The sequence below is a fragment of the Drosophila biarmipes genome, chromosome X, assembly GCF_025231255.1.
Source record: "Drosophila biarmipes strain raj3 chromosome X, RU_DBia_V1.1, whole genome shotgun sequence".
Lineage (NCBI taxonomy): Eukaryota > Metazoa > Arthropoda > Insecta > Diptera > Drosophilidae > Drosophila > Drosophila biarmipes.
This window is the reverse complement of record NC_066611.1, coordinates 20,250,940-20,266,038: the sequence shown is the minus strand read 5'-3', so window position 1 is coordinate 20,266,038 and position 15,099 is coordinate 20,250,940. Positions and strand designations below refer to the sequence as shown.

Below are 15,099 nucleotides of genomic sequence, written 5' to 3'. Positions count from 1 at the left end.
TTAACATAAAAGATTCTCATTCTTTAAAAATGATTTTTTAGCCCTAAAAGTTTTTGTTGATTTTTTAAGCCTTAAGTGAGAGCGCCTGAGAAGCTGCACGAGCAGCAACAACAACAACGACGCGAGAGCGAGAGCGCCAGCGACTCCATTGCAGCGCCGCCAGCAGCGCAGTCGGCGTCGCAGCAGCCCCAGAGCGACACTCGCTGCGTCTCGCTCTGGCGCGGGCGAACCATGGCGAAACTACTCGCCCCGTTTGCGGCGTGCGTGCGAGCGGTGCGTCGACGAGCGTCCCGCTCGCACCCAGGCGCGCCATTCGTCGCCGCTTCGGCTCGCCGTTCGTGTGTGTGCGTGTGCGCTCGGCTGGCCAGTTTATCGGTAATCGGGCCGTCCGCTTTGCCGTCGCGTTTGCCGTTTTCCGTTTTCAGTTTTTGTTTGACGTTCGCGTGAAGCGCCCGCAAAACGCAAAACGCACGAAGAAACGCTCGCCAGGGAGGCAACGCAGCCGCTCACCGTTTACCGTTAGTCAGCTGTTCCGTTCCGCCGCGAAACCGAAAATCTCGAGAATTTTTGCGTTGTTCAAATTTTTTTGCAAGTGAGAGTCTTGAACAACAAGAGGAAGCATTCAAATATATCTATGCATCTGAGGAGATCACATAACAAAACCAAGAAATCGCAGAAAAGCTGAAAGTGCACAGTGCCCAAAAGGAAGAAAAGAAAATACACAACTAAATACTGGAGTACAAGGAGCAAAAAGGAGAAATTTACTCGAAGAGGAGCGGAATTCGCGCTTTGTTTTTGTTTTGCCAAACTTGCCGCCGGCTCACACGTGCTACTCCCCTCTCGCTCGCACCTGCCCCCCAGTCTCTTTATGTGCGTTTACCGTTAAGTGTGTAGGTGGGGTTCAACCCGCTCCTCTCTGTCTCTCTCTCCCGCTCCCACGCACACCCCCTACTCACACACACACACTCGCGCCTCGCTTACACACGCACACACACGCACGCGGGACTTAACCCACTGACGCCCCCAGAAGGCAAACGCTACCAACTCTTAGCCCCCGAAAAAAACTCCATCCCCCGGCACCAAGATATTCGACAACAAAATTCTCACCGAGGCCTCAAAAGCGCCCCTGAGGGCCGTCGCACTGGCGTCATTTCTGGGCGACGGGTTCGCCGCCCTCGGTAGCCGCGCCCCCCCGCCCAAGGACCATCTGATGGCGTTCGGGGCGGTCCTACACACCAGCCAGCACAATATCGGTAAGTGATCGCCGGGGGTTAAGCTCCGCGGGCGAGGGCCTAAGGGTCCTCCGAAAAGCCCTCTAACGGTAGATGTACCTTGAGTCCTTCTGGGGCCAGCTTAGTTTATGAGAAATAGTAGATATCCTCGGGGAACATTTTACGGAGCACGTATATTGTGTACCGAGCCTTTAATATTGAGGGTCCTAGTCATTGCCAGAATTATGGATCCCTAACTCGCTGAAAACAGCGCAGACAAGACCAGGTTTCATTGGGTCAATATGATCTTCAGGTTGTATGATCTTCAGATTATATAGGGAAAAAAGGAAGGAGACAACAAATTACATGGGTACCACCTGTTTGAAAGCTCTATCTCTTTGAGATACTATCCCAAAGCGATGTTCAATGGGTTCCACTAGGCAGGATCTGAAAAGTTTGGTGAAGATGTCTGAGGATTTCGCGGTTCGTAATGGAAGTTAGGGAACCTTTGGAAAAGATACGACATACCGACGGGGTTTTGGCTTAGTTTTCAAGTTTGAATAATGGTAAAACCTACAGAATGGATAGGGTTACTGCGGTCGAGAGTCATTGGATGGGAAGAGTCAACCCTTCGAGGATCGTGGAAGCGGAAGTGCGATCCCCAGATCGACATCTGGCGACCTGGCCTGCCCACAATGGGTTAAGATGGCCAAGGAGTTTTAATGGCGACGGCTGGGCAGGAAAAAGTTTTGCACTTTTGAACTTGTTTCCCTTTTTAGGGGACTGCCGCCGGGGGGAGGGATCTAATGCCCCGACCCGCTGCCCCTCCCCGGGTCATCTGCCGTCCCGCTTCCGCTCACCCGTTTGCTTTTGAAGTTCTTGTTCCTCTGTTTTTGTTTCGGTTTTGTTTTTCCTCCTCTTGTTTTCCCGTTCGTTTTCGGACGGAAAAACTTTTGCGCAGTTGTCAAAGTTTTTCAGCTTCTTCTTCTCCTGCCGCTCTGCCCCTTCCCTTGCCCCTCCCCTCTTGTTGTGGGCTTTTGTTTTATTTCATTTGCTCTCCTGTCAAATTTTCACTTTTGCTGACTGTTTAATGTCAGGATAAAAAACTGCAAAGACAGTGAAAAAGTGGGAAAATTGGGGCCCTCTTAGTGTTTAGTTGGTCATACAGAATGGAAAACGTTATGCATCTTTGTCCTCAAAAACGTACGAAAATTAATGTGTAAAGTCAAGGTACATGCGACATTTTGTAGCACTTATCCTTTAACCACCCGAGGCATACAAATTATTTTAAAACCGCTTAGAAAAAAATTGATATATATCTCGTGGCGTCAAGAAACACGAGTTTTTTAAAGTTGGTATAAGTATTTAAGAAAGGGACCCCTGAAACATTAAAAAAACGATTCTCGACAATCCGTGCCCCGGAAGCTCCATAATTCGAGGTGGGGAACTCCGACTGTAATTGCATCTAAAAACTCTCCAGTAAACTTGTTGACATTGGACATGCAGCGCAGACACCTTCCTCCCTCGTAAATTGGCTTCAGAACTCCCTGGGTTCGGGCCTGGTGCTGGGGGCTCGGGGGCGGTTCAAGTCAAAAGCTGTCGACATTTGACTGGAAAATGGATGTTCAGGAAGCCGTAGACCGTACAGTGGGGCTCTGTTCAACGGCAGACTGATGCCAAGTCGAGTCATAAAGCTGCCAAGCTTTCTTCTTCCTGCTTCTACTGTTTCTCGGTTGGGCTTCGTCTCTTTTTGCCATTCGCCTTACCCATTAGTTAATGACGGGGACTTAGTAGTTATGGACTACGCACGAGCACTGGAAATGGGAAAAATATGATCATTTACTATTGGGTTCTCTTCTAAGGGAACTAAAAACTAGTTGGGCCTCAGAACTCTTAGTTCATAGGGGAACACTTTTTTTGTAGCCGAAAACACATTAACATTGTTACTACAGTTTTTTAACATTATAAGGAAGGGTTTTCTATGTATTTTTGAAAGATTACGATTAGGAACTTAAAACGTTTTTCAAAAAGTCGCTATAATGATATGATATTATACGGTATGATATGATTATCTATCCCTGTAGATATTCAAGATGTTATAAAAGGTAAAGGGATTAAGCTTATATTTATGATGACTTTTGTGTCAGAAAAATGCGTTTAAATTTCCTTTGGTCCATAGAACTAGTAACATAGCAGTCGAGCGCACATTTCAGTATGTTTTGCTTTAGAAAAAATACTTAGTACTTAGAACTAGAAGGGAAATACTTACCATCCGTCCAGAAGTCCCTGCTCCTAGAGGGTAACGCCAAGGTCCAGGCTCCCCCGCACCACGTCCGCTGCTGTCACTTCCCTGGCCGACTGCTCATTTTTCTCCGCAAATATCTTGGTGGCTGCATCTTTTCAATTTTTATGTTGCAGCTAGCGAACTCGGCAGCAGCCGCAACGGCAGCAGCGGCAACAAAAGCTCAGACCGGCAACGCCTTCCACAAAAGTTTGCGCTGCTGTTCATCAACATTTATGACTGGCCACAAAGGAAGATCATTACGATCCCGAAGATTACGACGGGCTCGGAGGCGCGCAGGACGGGATCGTGGGGTCCTAGCCGTGGCTCCGCTCCTCTGCTGCTGCGCAACAATATTTCCGAGGAAGCTTTTGTCCGCGCCTCCATGGAAATGTGATTTTTCTAGCCATTTGTAGCCCTTTCTGTCGGACGTTTACGACGACAGCGGCCCGGACTTCAACTTGTCCATCAACGGCTCTATGGATCCTTTCGCTGATTTATGGGGCAAGCAGCCAGCAGCCGGCAGCAAGAAGCACCGTGGCAAGCACGGCAGCCGCATTCATGTAGCTGCCGCATTTAGCAGCAGTTCGGCGGGGGGCGGCGAGGGGTCAGGGTCTAGCTACAGGGCGTGGCGCGGCCCATAAATTGCCATGCATAATGAGGCGTTGAGACCCTCTCTTCTTGTCAATATATTATGCGATTTTCACTGCCTTCTCGGGTGGTCGGTCGCCAAACCATCGGCAATCGGCAGTCGGCGGTCTACTGAGTCTACCTAGGACAAAGGTCTCGAAACCCGTTCCTCGATCGCCGCCACTTTCAAATTAAAAGCCATTACGATAAAGTCGCTCGATCCGCTCGGTCCCAGATATAGGCAAGGCAGTCCGAAGCCTAATAAAACAAAGTCAAACGCTGCAGAACTTGGCCGGCAAAAGCGTTCCCAAATCCAAATTTAAATGTTTTTTAGTCGGGGAAATGTGTATTTATGGGTAGAAATGTGTGGAAAAATAAAGCAAAATATATACCATTATTTAGGGAATGTTAGTGGAGATTGGGAATGCAAAGGGGATTATAGATACATTATAGAAAACAACCAGTTTCATTTTATAACTGAGAACCTACTGTCTAGTTTTCTGAAAGAAAAATGTAAAAAATTGAATAGAAAAATCCAATGTTTGAATGTGGCTAAAAAGTACTTATTTTATATTAGTTTCTCCAATGAAAATGCACCATTAACTTGTCATTAATACAACTGAAACTGATCAAAACAATTGTTAAAGCAGTGAGTGCAGAAAAAATTTGTAAGCACTGGGAGTGGAAAGCCCTTTATTTGAATATGGACAACACGGAATCCTTTGGCGTAGTCGAGTCCGCCCCTCCCGCCCCTCCCGCTCCTCGCCAGCGCCTGTCCCTGCTGTCGCCGTCTCTGTCTCCGTCCCCGTCTTCCGCCCTGTCTTCCGCCCTGTCTCCTGCCTCCTGTCCCGTGCCATGAAAGTTATGAGGGCCCCCCAACCGCTGGGAACTTTTCAATTTCTGCAATCCGGGGCTTGGCCCGAACCGAGCCGAGCCGAGCCAGAAACTGAAACCTGGCTGAAACCGAGGGACCGAGGGCAGGGCAAGAGCGACGTCGTCGCCCGTCGCCCGTCCCCCTCCCAGCGCCACCCCTGCCGAAGACCCCCTCCCCGCGCACACACGTACAGCCATTTGCAGCGCTTTTGGGTCGAAAGCTGAAATAGTAATTCACATTCATGGTCCCTGGTGTCTGGGCCATGGTTTTCTGGGCTTACTGGTTCTGCCTCGGACTCGCTTCACTTTTTAAGGCCCCCCGCCCCACTCCGCCTTTGTTTCTGCCGTTTTTTATGGATTTCTTGGGCCATTTTACGATTATTTTAGAGCTGTCAATAGTCCGGCAACGTGTGAGATAATTTATATGCCATAAATTTCATTTGGCAAACTTCTGCAGCCACTTCCTCTGCCCGCCCACCCTTTTCCCCTGCCCCCTTCTCAGGCTTTCTTAATTTTTCCTAGCATTTTCTGCCATGTTGTTTCGGTGGCTTATCGCCTTCTTGGGGCCTTGATTTACAGCTCGGCACTCAACAGGTTAAGCCGCCTAACCCTAAGAGCCTCTTTCTCCTTCTAATTATAATTTACTATTACGCCGAAATTCTTCCCCAGCGTTTCTTCTCGCGCGCCCCGAAGAGCGGGGAAAAGCCAAGAGAAGGGGGGCCAGAAGAAAACGGTAGCCGGAGCCTCGGGGATTGATTTATAACCGAGAGATTGCGAAAAGCCCAGCGCAAATGGAGGAGAAGATGATGGAGCAGCCGAGATGATGCGGAGCAGCAGCCGTGGAAAAATAAAATTGAGCAGGTGCACGGAAAATAAAAGTTTGGGGCTAGGACTCAGGGAAAGAATACTGCAAGAGTCCGCAAAACTATATCATTTTATATAGGATTATAATATATTTTATATAATGATTATAATGTGTCGTACCCTGTTGGCACTTCGAAGGGATGCGAACTCAGCGGAATCTATAAGATTTGTCCTGCAGGAGCTTAACCCGTTTCAATATCATTTTCCAACACGTTTTAAAGTTTCCGATTTTGGATTATTATTGATTTAGTTATATGTATTCTCGGAGTGCACCAGAAGTTGCTTACCAATTGAGCCACTTGATGCTCTCACGCAGCTTTGGGCCAGGGGAGAAGGGGCCTTGGGGGCGTGGCCGCCGGAGGAGGCGTAGAACCGGCCAGAGGTGGAGTAGAGTAGTGCCCAGGCTGACCTTTAACCCGCGGCCCAGAGTCACACAGGCTGAGCCCGCGGGAGGGGCAGCGGGAGAGGGGGAGAAAGAGACTGGCTCAGGTCGAGTTCGTTCGGCCTCGGCTGGAACCAAAGAAAAACGATCGCGGAGCAGATGACCGCATCGAACGTCGATTCGTTCCAAGTGCTCCAGCAGCAAAAGAGCCAAGCGGCAGAGGTTACAGCAGCAGTTGCCTCTGGCGCACATCCCACGAGGTTTTCAAGATCGTTTTCCAGGCTCTGGGAACTGTTTTGCAGCCCTATAAGTCTACGAAAAGGTTTCAGAAATCTTTAACAAAATGTTTTACATAGTTTTTATATTACAAAATAGAAGAAAACTCTGAAAATAGGCAGCACCTTATAAAACCCCTTAAATATCACATATAAAACTTAAGTTTTATTAACCCCAAATTGTTTGTGATACATAGGACGTCATTTCAAATTACTGTCGTACATATAAATGCTCTATAAGTAGTATCTTTTGTGGGCTGCCCCCCTTTTCGTACGTGGGTGTGCACGAGCCGCGTCCCCATATCTCGAGTGTCGAGGGGAGGATGTAGGGAAGATCGGCGTAATGACCCGTGTAATGCTGCTGCTTCTTGCCCAGCTCCCCGTCTCTTTCTGTACGCCTACGGCCGTCTCTTTCTGGGCGGTGTGTCCCCAACCTCGCCACTCACCACCGCACCATAGTCATTATCATCAGCATCGCCATCGCCTCGCATCAATTTGTTATGCATTTTTATTGTTCGTTTATTAATTTGATTATACGGCTGCATTATAAAACTCTCTGCCGGCGTCGCTGCCTCCGCCGCGGTCGCTGTTCAGCCGGCGTCGCGGGCGCCAAGAAATTAACGCAGCTCTTACTTTTTATTGCTCGTATGCAAATTAATTAATCAAAATCCAACGCTCCGCACACACTTGCCAGTCCCTCCTTTATGGCCTTTGCTGGTCTCTTTTCCCCATTTATTTTCTCTTATTTCTTCGTTTGCCCCGATCGTTTTTTACTCGATCTCGCCTTACTTTTGTTGTGGCCGGTGTTTGGCAAATCATTTGCGGCGAACATCAAAACGCAGCAGGAGCGGCTAAGTCTTATCAATGGGGCCCCGGCCCAAGCGAACCGCGCATTTCTGACCAACCGGAACCAACCGAAACGGTTACGAGGCGAAGCGGTTAAGTATTGAAGGTTTCGGGACCTAAAAGAGTGCTTGAAGTTGGTTCGGGAATGCTTATGGTATTTCGAAAAAGTACACTAAGCCATAAGAACTATGAGTACTTCTTATAACAATTATCTCTAAGGTTTCTCTTCGTTTTGAAAAGAGCTTTGGATCTTTAAAAAGAACTTCTTATACAAATTACTATTAAAATTCAGTGTAATAGTCCACCAGCCATGGATAGACTTACCTCAATATCACACTACGGATACTTAAATAAGCTGATTGTAACCCAGTCATTAAATGCTGCCTCAGTGGTTCTTAAGCTCCTCAAAAATTAAATCGCTTAACATTTAAAACGACACTTGCTGGAGCATCGAAAGGGGGCTAAGGAGGGAGACCGGCGAGAAAATTCCACCCCAGCTCCAGTGGACTTGATTTTTCTTATCGCTGGAACAGACGTACCCCCAGTCGTTTCTTCCGCTTTTCGCTGGCACGTTCACCCCGGTCGCCTGTCCGTCGTCCTGCGTCCTTCACCCCAAGCCCAACCTCCGCCCGCCGCCCCCTCTTGGGTGCGTGTCCTCAGCTGCTCCTGCTCTGGTGCCCTCGGTCCTGGTGCTCCTGATGCTGGTCCACTGATAAGCCCTGTCAAAAGTTGACTTCCCACCAGAGGGGGATGATAATGTAATGGTGCAAAAACGGGCGACTCGGGGCTACGTGCACTCGCATTCAAGGTTAAACTGAGAAGAGATTGCGATAAAACGATAAAAGAATTTCATGTTTATGTTTCGGCGGCGCGAAGAGCCGGGGGATGCGGGGGGAAAGGGCATAAATTTTGGGCTTATCGCTTGGCAGCCTCAGATAAACTCGCCCCCGAATGGTGACCGCAAGCCCGGGCCACCCCTAAGGAAGTTCATTTATCGATAGCCAAATCAACGAAAGTGATATTTGATATTACAGTTCAGGGATCCCTGGAAAGTCCTACAGCGATCATAACCGTTGAAGTGATACCTGATATTTTAGTTAACCGTAAATCATTGCATGTTACAGTAGTTTTATTACTGGTCGATATATAAAATCGATAAAAGCGATATTTGATATTGCTCTGAAATCGATTAAAGAGGGAAAAAACATGTAACATTGTATCGAAGCTGTAATCACTTATTATAAAATGTTTTTAACGTTTTCTTATCATACTCCCATTTGGGAAGAATTTCAATATTTATCGAAAAGAAAACTATTTCGATTTTCTGTTAGCATTTGGACAAGTAAATCGTTTATTAATTGCGTTGAACTGCCTCTCAGTTAATTACTCTCCACTGTAACATCAATATTATGGAACTCCCCCTCACAGTCCCTTCTTGGCGTCTTGAAGCGTCGTAATTTAATTTTCAGCTGCTTTAAACTTGCGAAAGTCTGGCCGAGGACTAAAACAATATCTCATCGATGTATTGATACGACTTTCAGCCGCCTCAATGCGGGCCTGTCCTGTCCACCGACCAAATTGTTATTGCTACCGAGCGAGCCGGTGCCAAGATTGTTTATTATTAATTGCATTCTGGGCTGGCAAATGCGAATGCAAGTGCAAAACGCTGAACGCTGAGCGCTGAGCGTAGTGAGCACAATGCGCAATAAATTCTGCAAAATTAATGCGCAAAACCAATTAAAGGACAATTTGTGCCATGTGGCAGGCAGCTATGTCCTTGCTGCTGATCATTATAATATGCATAATATTATGCTTGTCTTGGCCCACAAAATGAGGGGGCCTGGCTAAAAAGTTGCCAACTTTGGCCAGGCTTCGAGCTAAATTTTGCCAATCAAAGCAGAAATTTTCCAGCAGCAGGGGAAATGTTTTCGCCACGGCAGGGAGGGAGGTGCTGGAAAATTGCATACGCTTTATTTGGCACAAAACTTTAAACCTTTAATCGCATTAAGCGAACCGACTAAAGTCAGTCGGGGCAAAAAGAGACCCCATTTTCCCATTTTCCTTTTGTGCGAAATAAGTAAAAGATACACTCGCATTCGCACTTGCATCCGCACATTTATGAGCCACGCCCGCATTAAATATTGAAAAATGCAAATTTACAAATACATCAATTTTCAATGAATCGCCAACACCAAAAGCATTTAAAATCAATCAATGGCCAGCAGGCCAAAAAACAAAGGCCGCCCAGCGGGATTTTTGGGCGGATATTGTGGGGCCGCATTCTGGGTGGGCGGGGGCTCGTATATTTTCCGACCACATCAAATGAGCCCGGCCAGGTAACCGCTGAACTTAGCAGGTGAGCGGCGGAGGCGAGTGTCGCAATATTAACAAAATAAACAGAGAGCCAAACTCCGAACCGAAACCGAACGAAAATCCTCCAACAGCAGACCGCAATGTGATGCACTTCACGTCCTTGCGGCCAGGATCTGCACAGGATGGGATGGTGGCACGCAGGGTTGAAGGGATGTCAGGATGGGCGCTGAATTGGGGACAGGTGGGCGGTTTCGGGACCTGGTCTTTAAGCAAGCCCGAATTTTAGTTGGCGGGTCGAAAATGCTGAAGCAAAAAGAGGTTTAAGCCAGGATAACTTTGTTTGGCATTGTATCATCCTTTAATATTAATATTTTAATGACCGATTAGTGTATTTATGAATGGTATAATTAAGCCTATTACAAAAATAAAAAGTGTTTTTTTTTTCTATTTTTAAAAGACATCTGTAAAGTGCTTTAAATTAATTATATTTTGTATCGATATTTTAATCTGAAATATTATATATAAATAAATGTTCTCCATGAAGGTTTTGTGCAGAAGAATTCTGGCTGAGGTTGTTAAATATTATTAAAATTTTATTTGTTATTTGTGTATAGAGCGTTATTAAATGCACTTCCCATAAATGTGTGCAAATACTCGCCAGTATCTCATGCGAACGCTGTAAATCCCGATTCTCGTGGACTTTACCGGCAATATCTAGTACGTCCTGTGGGTCCTCTGCAGCATACTCCCACATCCACTACCCCCATCCCCGTTCGATATATATTTTCTGCGTTTTTCGTTTCGTTGAAATGCCATCAGCACTCGCAGGGCCTGACTTAGAAGCCACTCTTGGGGGTTGTTGTGTGTGCAGTGCAGCCAGCATATCAAATAGGAAAGCTCCGCAAAATATGAAATAAAAAATTGGGAGAACCCTGGCAACATGGGGCGGCGGAGCAGGGTGGCTGACGGGATGTGGGGGTGTCTGGGCTGCGGGGAGGTTGTTGTCCCGTTGGCTCGTGTTTGTGTCCATGGCACATCACTCATACGCTAAGGCTTATCATTGGCTATCTGTCTGCTGACAACAAACAAGAACAACAACGACGACCTCCCAGGGGGGTGGCTTGGGCGGATGAATGGGGATGGGGTGGTGGTGGTGGAGAGAAGAAGCAGCCCGAAGAACCTGAACTTACGAGCCACCCCAAACTGCGGCCTGCTCGCTCCTTCCCAGATAGAGCTCCCCATCTCACTCTGTCCTCTTGGCCAAGAAGTGTGATTTTTATGGGGCGACAAAAGGAGGCAAGTGAAAAAAAAATGGAAAATATATACACACTCATATAGCCAGCCGAGAAGAAACCGAGGAGAAGAATCTCCCCTTGGGGGGGCCTATAAAAATCTCTGCAACTGACGACAATGTTGATGATGACGACTATGAAAATGGAGATGAAGATGAAGATGGAGATGGCGATGACTATGAAAATGGTTGATGAGATTGAAATTGAGATTGGGTATCTTGAATGGCAGCGCAGAGAGTTAAAGTTAAGAGGTTCCCTTAAAGACCGAACCATAAAAGATGGACTAATTGGGAGGAATTAATGTCTTTGGCTTGCTTTTGACAAGAGAACATGTGCACACCGGGGATGACTGGCCCTGAAATATCGATATGTCAACATGAGCTCTTCATTTGAAATCTTTATCGGTCATTATAATGATTAAAAATCAGTGCACCGATTGAGAGAATATAATTTATAAAATGCTCTATTTAAAAGTTTTTCTTAATTTAAGTGTTTAGCCGTTTTACTTTAAATTATCGATATTATCGATATATTGCAATTTGCTTATCGGCTTTTAATAAAGCAGTTTTGCGAACCTCTCTGTCGGCCCAGTATTTATTTAGACCATAATGGCAGTACCCCTTGCCTTTGCCGCTGTTCATTTGGCATCTCCTCTCGGCCATTTTTGTCATGTAATTTTCAGCTCATGTTTTTTCGTATTTATATTTTTGCAACACAGAGAACCGAGGAGCAAAAGAGAGGGCCTGCGAGAGGAATACGCCTCCTTTTCTGTAACTCATGCATATAAAGTATCTGCTAGATACACAGACGTGAAGCGAGCGAATCGATGGGCTTTTGGGGTCTGAGGTGAGGCTTTCGGATGTAGATAGGCGGCAGCCCAGAAGCCATCGTCTCGCATCATGAAATTGTTTACTTTGCCATTATATTCCCCCCTCGGCCGCCCAGCCCCCAACGCCGAAAATAAAGGGGGGAGAAGGGAAACAAAAACCAGAGGCGGCTGAAAGAGCCCCCTTTCCTCGTTTTTCATCGAATCCTGGCCAATATCGGAGCTACTCCTCTTTTTCCTCTTTATTTTTTGCTTTCTGTGTGCCTTTTCCTCTTTTACTTTTCGAATTTATTTTTTCTGCTCGCTGGCCTCTTTCATATCGGTTTGTGTCCATCGACTTTGTTTCTGGTTTTCTTGGTATTAAAATTCATGGGCTGAGGGCGAAAAGTGCATGCTGATGGGGGGCATTTAAATGCCACATCCTTTTATCGGAAACGCAATTCAAAGGGCTTAAGGGGTTAATCCTTTGCGGTGGACCTGTGGGGTTGGGCTCGTTAGAAAATGGGAGATCTATAATGGTTATAAAGTTGGGAAAATAAAATCATGATTTTATAAAGATATATTTATTGGGGAACTTCTATTCAGCGTACCATCATATCTTAGAGATCCTTAATGGATGTAAATTTTTAAAGCTAAAGAAATAAACCAAAGATGTGATGAAGATTTTTCCTATTCCTATGATAAATGTAGTTCCTATTTTGGAACTTCTTTCCGCTCATTTCCATATCGCAGCCCTCCCTAGCTTCCACCTTCCCCCCGAACCATTAATGCTATTTTTAATGCAATTCGTTGCGCCTGATTTGACAATTTTGATTGCATTTTCCACTCGTTTCCTTCGGTAGCTCGGTTAACCCATGTCTGCCATGGGTCTCGCGCCCCTTCGCCCCTTAATATATGCATGTGTAGAGCTTTCGGAAATATAAAAATCCATAAAGAATATTAAGTGTTGCGTTCGCTCCGAGGCTAAAGTTCAACCGCTTCGCTGCGGCTATTTTTTCTTTTTTGTTGATATGCTTGAAATATTAATATAAAGCTTAACACCTATTTTTTGTAGATGTTGTTGTCATCGCTCCGCTCCCACAAATTGCTCGCGTTAAACTTGTTAACATTTTAATTACATAATTAGTTGCGATATTAGCAAAATAAAACAGAAAAAATGCGGAGAAGAAAACAGGAAAAAATTAAAATAAATAAGACAGCAGAAAAAACTGAATATTAATGAGTTTTTATGGCATATAAAATGGGCTGGTTGTAAGCTTGAAACTTGAATAAGCGTAGTGGGAAGATTTCACGGTTGTGACTCCGGAATTGTTGTGAAAATATTGTCGGAGGCCTGCAAAATAATTGGAAAGGGGAAAGGGAATATGAGTATTTTTAAAATACTACTTATAACGATTTTCTATTTTAAGTTGGAATGTCATTTTGCTATACATAAAGAGTCGGTCGATGGTCCTTGTTTTTCCAACTGTTTCATATTGTGCAAATGTTTTTCAAACTCCCCTTTATCTCCGCGTTTTCCCATTTCCATTTCACTTCAGCCATTTGTTTGGCTTTTCCTTCCTTGGCTGCTGCATTTCCATTTGGATTTTTGCATAAGATTTGCCAGCACACAAAAAGAGAAAAAGTGTAAAAGTGGAGGAAAACATGGCTTGAAGAAGAAACAGCAGCTGGAAAAAATGATTGCGATTGAGCGACGGTTGCTGCTGCTGCTGCTGGTTTGGATTTTCTTTTCCTTCCCGTGGCTTTAACATTTTAGTCACGTTTTCAGCTCTCTCGAGGGGACGGGCGGCGGTCGGCGGTGGGCGGGAGTCGTGGGGCGGGGCAGGGGGCGTAACCAACATGGCGCAGCAAGTGCTTTGGCAAAAAGTTGAAGCTGATTTTTATTATTTCGCATTTTTTTGCTCTGCCCCTGTGTTTTTTCTTGATTTTTGTTATTTTTATTTTCCTCTTTTTGTTAACTCTGCGTTGATGTCGAACGAATTTTTCACAGTTTGTGGCGCAGACGACAATGGTCAAAAGTTTGTTGTGGTTGCTTCTGTGGCCATTGTGCACAGTGGGCCGAATAAGTTCAAGAGGTAGAGAATCCCAGTTAAAATTTGTCATTAACTCTTAGAGTTACTATATAAAACGATAAAATATTTTACCCAAAATATTTTCTACTAGAAACGTGAAACAAAATTAATAAGAAAAGAGGAAAAGGTTAAAACATATTACGTGTTGCATTGTCTGAAAAGAGCTCCTCAGCATGCCTAGCCAACTGTTCCTGGCCTCACTGTACGTTCTGTGGTCGAGCTGCAACATCAACGGCAGCTGGGGAACCGAGTCCAGTTCATTTGTTATTTTTCCCCAGCCCCATCCTTATATTTCCCTTCCTTATGTTTTCGGGGCTGGTCTTTTGGGTGTTGCCGGGAACGGCCCAGCGAGCCATGAAGAAGCTGCTGCATTATAAATGCAGTTAGTCTGTGGATTGCGGAGAAGCTGGAACACAATTATATAGCTATACAGCCACATACCAGGCTATTGGGCTGTGCTTGTGTATGCGAGCGCGGAAAATGTTGTGCAAAATGCTTTGTACGTGCTTCGGCAGCAACTTTGCACTTTTCTCTCAGTTTTGCCCTGCGGTCAATGGCTGCCACACAGATCCGCACAGGAAGAAAAATTCAATAGCTTTAGAACCTATCAAATCATTGGAAAAAACCAAATAAAATATGTACTTAAAATATGCTATTGAATATACTTTTAAAATAAATACCAAAAATACCAAAGCAAATACCAAATGCATAAGAATTCGCTGCTTCGCGTTTTAAAAAACGATTTTTCTCCGCCTGGAAACCGAAGAAAAGAAGAGCGAATACCCCCAAAGAGATTCAGTTGCGCCTAGAGCCGAGACATTTCGCTTCGCTGCAGTAGCGGGCAATTTTTCACATCGTTACATAAATTTCAGCGCAAAATAAATGGCCAACGGTAGCCAAAAGTGCACTCAACAATATTTAAATTGCGACACTTAAGCGGCAGCAACAACCACAAACAACAACGTTGTCGGCGTCTGCAAACAACAATTTGTCGCTTTTTAAAACGCGCCAGAAGGCACGAAAAATAAAGTCCAGAGAGCCGCCAAGGTGCCGGACACAACTGACAGACGGCCAGAAAATAAAAAAATATATATATTTAAAAAACTGAAGAAGAGCCTGAATAAAAGCGCCGAAAAGTGGCGAGAAGGCAGCGACAACGGAAATTGCTGATAGGTTCAGGCGGCTCAACTACCAAAGACAACGAATTAAAAATGCCCTAAGTTGTAAATATACA

At 45.5% G+C, this 15,099-nt stretch overlaps 1 protein-coding gene across 1 annotated transcript in view; it reads left to right on the top strand.

The window, feature by feature from the left end:
* Window positions 1–445: 445 nt before the first annotated feature.
* Window positions 446–15,099, top strand: part of LOC108023648 (LIM/homeobox protein Lhx1) — a 50,814-nt gene continuing 36,160 nt past the window's right edge. The window contains exon 1 of the mRNA XM_017093265.2: window positions 446–1,253. Within this exon, the coding sequence (XP_016948754.1) occupies window positions 1,211–1,253 (43 nt within the window). The 5' untranslated portion in view covers window positions 446–1,210. The remainder of the gene's footprint in view (window positions 1,254–15,099) is intronic.